This window comes from Thamnophis elegans, chromosome 6 (assembly GCF_009769535.1).
Source record: "Thamnophis elegans isolate rThaEle1 chromosome 6, rThaEle1.pri, whole genome shotgun sequence".
NCBI lineage: Eukaryota > Metazoa > Chordata > Lepidosauria > Squamata > Colubridae > Thamnophis > Thamnophis elegans.
The window spans coordinates 58844236-58849954 of record NC_045546.1 but is presented as its reverse complement, the minus strand read 5'-3'; the positions used below and the strand labels follow the sequence as shown (position 1 = coordinate 58849954).

The following is a 5719-nucleotide window of genomic DNA, read 5'->3' as shown; positions in this document are numbered from 1 at the left end:
ATTGTGCGCTATAGTGACAATGGTGAGATCCTTATATCAAGGCCTCTGTGATGAGAATTCCAGCTCTATATTCTCTATAATTCTCTTCTGTGTAACTTTGAAAATGGAATTTATATTCATTGGAGAATGTATAATATGAACAAATATAACTCTTTTTTTAAATATCTCAGTGAATTACAAAATTCACAAAGAACTTTTTTTAAATGTGAAACATTTATTGAATCTATGTTTTAGGAATAAATCATTTTGTTAGAGTCTCCCACACTAGAGCCATGGGTGTATTTGGCACAATGAGTCAATGAATTTAAGCTTTAAAATCTTATGGTTCCATTATAAAAATGTAAGCATACTAGTTCACCATATTATGAGTAACCAGCTGATATTACCTTTTCTGAGTGATACATATATTTAAGATAAATCTTTATTTAAACTTGTTTTTACATATAAATTAAAGCAAAACCAAGTATTATTATTTTGGTAGATTTAGATTAATATTATAATAAGGACCAAAAATGTGTAACATTTTCTTTTTGGAGAATGATGAGGGGGAAGAGGAAAAGGAAAAGAAAGTGAAGGAGAAGGAGAAGGAGAAGGAAAAGGAGAAGGGGAGAAGAGGAAGGAGAAAGAGAAAGAAGAAGAGAAGGAGGAGAAGGAGTTTGTTTTCTAGATTTCAACTTTTGACTGTAAATATATTTTCCCAATACTGGAGAAGCCACACTGGAAGTTCAAAATTTTTCTATTATTTATTTTGTAACCGCACCTAAATCACAATAACTTGTCCAACTGCTGCCAGACCATATAAAATATATTTTTTACTATTCAATATAGTCTGTTTTCATGGCCAATATAAACTAAAGGACATGTTTAAAAGACACAATAGGCTTCTGTGTACAGGGAAGGAGTCTTTGTTTTCTTGTAGAATAAATTGTTTTCCACATAATAGCATCCACTGTATGCATTTTCTATGTCCCTGGTCTTTTGTGTTGCTGGCTGAACATTCAAACCTAGAGCCATAATTCTTAAGTTGACCTTATTCAGTATTAAAGAATCACTGACATAGAAAAATAACCCCAAGAACCTGAATGAGAGATTTCTAACAACATATGTTCCCATTCTTCACCATCACAAATGATTACATCTTCAGCAAGGATGTGCAATTATACATTCTGGTGTCTGTTGTATTGTTTGGTACAACCCCCATGTATCCACGTGGCTCCTTTCTCCAATGAAATCCATTCTAATATTCCTGATTGTAGCAACAGCAAACCATCGGAAGGTTGTCCCTAGCTGTTTCTGCTCCTGGAAATTCTGCTGTAGAGCATTTCTACTTCCTGTTTTTTTTTCCTAAAGCAGATTTTCCCCCCTAAGAGCATTCCTCACAGTGACATGAGAGGATGTAGCGATAGGTGGCAGTAAGTCTCATACCACCAGAACAGCGCAAACGCATGGCCTTCAGTTTAGAAGTCTGTGGCCGGCAGCAATGACATGTGGATCGGAAAGGCTGTTTCAGAACTGTGCTGAAAGACACCATTGGCTCTGAGCGTGATGTCTGAGTGCACTGTCCCTCACAGCGAGCCAGCAGTACCATCTGTAAAGAAGGGAGACCAAAAGATCAGAAGAAAAGAGTTAACCCTAAAGAGTGCAACATAAGATACCAGTAGAAAATGTGCAGCTCAGAACTGTATGATTCTTACATTCCAATTCATAAACTGGTGAAGTATTTTATATGTTGTTTTAAGCCATTTTAAACTCTGTATAAAACTTTATACAGTTTAATACAATAGTACAACTCTATACTTTATACAGTAGTCCTCACTGAACATATAAATAGCCATATCCTAAATGTTATCATGGACTTTGCATATTGTGTTAACTATATAAGCGTATGCATGGTATATCAATATTTTCAATGTACTTTAAATCATTCCCATTCAATTTAATAAAAAGACATTTCTTTCAAAAGGAGAACAAAGCTCATGGAGTTCTCACCATCTATACTGTATATAGTATATATTGAAAAGTATGTGTGTCCTGACTTTTCACATTTAATTGAATTTTGAGATGAAATTTATGAGGAACTGTATGGAAGGGTTTCCCACTCCCTAATCAGGATTCATGGGCAATCAGGGAGATTTCAGAATGATGGAAAACATACTACAGAGAAAAAGAAACTCAACAAAATCTCACAACTGTAAATATTTTACACCATGTGCTACCTAAAGAAAGGAGAATCATGAGATCACACTGTAAAATAACCTAAATGAAATGCTGAATATTGCAAAAATTAAGTAATTTATTATGGCAAATTAAAAATGTGTATTTTGATCAGATACATAATCTGTCACTTCATAGAATACAATTTAATACAAATTCAGATGCTAAATTCTAATACAAATTCAGATTCTAGACTAATATTGTCATTGGCCTTATAGTCAAGTTTATGCTTGGGTGAAATAATGATAACAATGAAGAGTTCCTTAATATACACTTAATTTAAATAAAATTACAGCAGTTGAACCCCTACATCAGGGGTTTCAAACTCAATTTCATTGAGGGCTGCATCAGAGTTGTGTCTGGGGGGGGGGGGGGCATGGCCAGCACAATATCACTCATTTCTGCCAGAGAAAACAGGCTCCCAAGCTCTGTTTTTGGCTGCGACACTCTCCTGCAACCCTCTGCCAGTGAAAACAGAGCTCAGGGTGGTGTGCGTGGCCCTTGCAAGCTCCATTTATGGCTGGGACAGCCACCTGCAACCCTCTGCCAGCAAAAATGGAGCTCGGGAGGGCTGTGCACAGTCCTCGTGTGCTCTGGTTTGCCTGCAGAGGCACCGTGGGCCAGTCCTTAGCTCAGTGGTGGGTTTCAAAAATTGTTCGAACCTATTCTGTGGGTGTGGCTTCCTTTGTGGGAGTGGCTTGCTGCTCATGTGACCGGATGGGAGTGGCTTGCCGCCCATGTGACCGGATATGAAGATGCCGACGACACTTGTCAGAACCACCTTAAATTACCTCACACACAGCACTGGCATGCATAAGAATATGATGTAAACTTGTTTTTTAAAAGGCATCTTTGGTTTGTGTTAAAACAACTTCAACACACGCAATGTTCTGATTGCACCACAAATGCAGTAGTCATCCTTACCTTTCACAGAGGCACTGAGTTTTATAAATATCAGCTTGATAGTGTAGAATAATCATATCCAAGGACCAGTGGTGGGTTTCAAAAAATTTTGGAACCTCTTCTGTAGGTGTGGCCTGCTTTCCGGGTCCACTGGTGGAACCTCTTCTAACCGGTTCGGTAGATTTGATGAACCGGTTCTACCGAATAGGTGCGAACTGGTAGGAACCCACCTCTGCCTTAGCTGTTCCCAGGGTGGCCCTGAGGGCCAGATCTAAACAGATCTAAAGCCTTGAGTTTGACACCCCTTCCTTACATTATTTAGGAATTCACTAAATTAGTGTAAATTTTCAGTCATCTCTATATGCTATCGAGCAAAATAAGACCATATTTGAAGTACAACTGTGCATTGGTGAACATGTAATTGTTAAATTGAAATTTGAAACAGAGGAAAAACATAATGAATGATAAGGTAGGCTATGAATTTTGGTTTTAATATACAGATAGACCAAAGGGAAAATATGTGATTGAAAGGATTGAAATTTAGGCTGTTATAATCTTAAAGAGAATTTTTGTAAAATGATGTACCCTTGGAATATATCACAAGAGAAATTGTCTAAAATGTATAACAGCACTTCAAACTCAAATTTGAACAAATGTGAATAACAAGGGACATTTTATCATGTTTAGAGGTAAGAAAGCTAGAAAGCTAGAAAGTTTTTGGATTCAAATATGGATGCAGAGAATTTTAAATATGTACAACTGAGAACAGAAGTCTTTCTTTTGGGATTGATGGAGAAACTGCTGGAAAAAGTCATGGAACTTTGCTTTTGTATGTGATAACTGCAGTGAGATTATTGTATGCACAAAGATAGAAAAATTGTCCACAATGGAGGAATGGTTGGTGAAGATGATGGAAATTTCTGAAATGACCAAATTGCTTTTTTGATTTAGAGAAAATATAACATCTATGTTTATTATTAACTGAAAATCCTTTATGGATTTTTGTGCAGAGTAGAAATAAAAAGTTTGGTTAAACTACTAGAAACCAGGAATTGTGAGTTCTAGTTCCTCTTTAGGCACAAAAGCTTTGCTTTCAGAAAAATTAATTGTCCTTCCTTACAAGTTTGATAGTGCTTGTAGTCATTTCATATAGCTTAAGACATTTCCAGCAACACTTACCTTTGAGCTGCATTTGTATAAAGGATGGCTGATAGAATCAACATAGTGATGCCTCATACATCGCCCTGGGTCCATGTCAATCATAAAGGTACTATCCTTTTTACTACCTGTATCTCCCATTATTACCAGAAGGGACAGCATGGAAATTGAAGCGGCAATAACATGATTTCCCATCCTTGGTGAATGTCTTAGCCGTACCAGTAGAGGGAGATAGAGTATCAGAAGCTCTCTGAAGACTGAGGCCCAATCTTTTGCCAAGAAAGCAGAGGGTCTGTTTTAAGTCTCCAGGTTGTCATTGCTGGTTTGGGGTTAGACATTTCCTGAGGTTATAATCCATCAAAACATCTCCTTCATAGCTGCAATAAAAATAAATAAGTTACACTCCTGGAAAACGGCACAATGGCCTCAAGAGGTGAACAGGCATAAATTATAATTTGTGCCTATAAATTGTAATGCTGTGGTGGTCCAAGAAACACTTATGGAGTAACCATTGCCCCAAATTAAATATAATGAAAATAAGAGTCAAGCCTTGCCATGCTTAAGGCCTCTTCTATTGATATTATAATGCAGAGGATTTTAACTTTTAATCCTGAAGAATTGTTTTTAGGGGATGAAATCTCTCCACTGGGATCCAGCTTAATGAAAATTAGCAAGGCGTTTGTGGTTTCTAAATGTAAATGCCTGTATATCCACATGTCATAATAAAAGGCCTATTCTAAGGGTTTAGATCAAGACAGCGTTTCATCAAAGTTGCTGGTTTGGCTTCAAGAGCAAGAGAAATTAGATTCTTCCCTTTTCTTGGTGGATTGCCTTGTCATTACAAAAGTGTGAGTTCTACAGTCTATAGGTTACAGTCCACTCATGCTTGTGCCCATTAAAATGTACTGAATCTTATGGAATTAGTGTATGTAATACTGTTTGCAAGGTGAAAATAGATTTTACATCTGCACATGCAAATAGGCTACACATGTCTGTATGTGAACACACTGATGATACGTGTGATCCATTAAGTAGGAAATATATGTATGAAAAAAGTATACCTATAAGGAGGATAGAGCTATAAATAAAGTTTTAAAAAAATCATTCATAAAGGCACAATTTGATAAAAAAATCTTGATCTTAAATGTAAATATGACTCTTTTAGCAGGCTTTATTTTCATATGCACCCATGAGAAAATCATTTTTTTCACCTGAGAGAAAAGAACAGCTATTATTATTAATTAACTCTCTTAATTTATTCAAATAGTCAAATAATTATGTAAACACAACAAGCCTTAAAATAATAATTATGAAATACTCAATAAAGGTAGCTGCTATTTAAAAAGAACCATAAAACTCATTCCAAATTGCTTTAAAACAAGAAGGCAACAGTTAAAATATAAATGCTGAAGATCTATAAAATGATGGGGCTAGAAATATAAAT

At 36.0% G+C, this 5719-nt stretch overlaps 1 protein-coding gene across 1 annotated transcript; it reads right to left on the bottom strand.

Moving 5' to 3' along the window:
• Positions 1-1363: 1363 nt before the first annotated feature.
• On the bottom strand, positions 1364-4470 carry NDP (norrin cystine knot growth factor NDP). Its single transcript, XM_032219262.1, has 2 exons — positions 4297-4470; positions 1364-1588 (listed from the first exon to the last, which is right to left on the bottom strand). The coding sequence occupies exons 1-2, from the start codon at positions 4468-4470 to the stop codon at positions 1364-1366; spliced, it is 399 nt and encodes a 132-aa protein (XP_032075153.1).
• Between the last annotated feature and the right edge of the window lie 1249 nt (positions 4471-5719).

Bases quoted from the DNA above. Each gene is read 5' to 3' on its own strand.
- NDP (XM_032219262.1), bottom strand. From the start codon at position 4,470: ATGGGAAATCATGTTATTGCCGCTTCAATTTCCATGCTGTCCCTTCTG. The intron at 1,589-4,296 runs GTAAGTGTTGCT...CCTTCTTTACAG, and splicing joins TATACAAATGCAGCTCAAAG to ATGGTACTGCTGGCTCGCTG.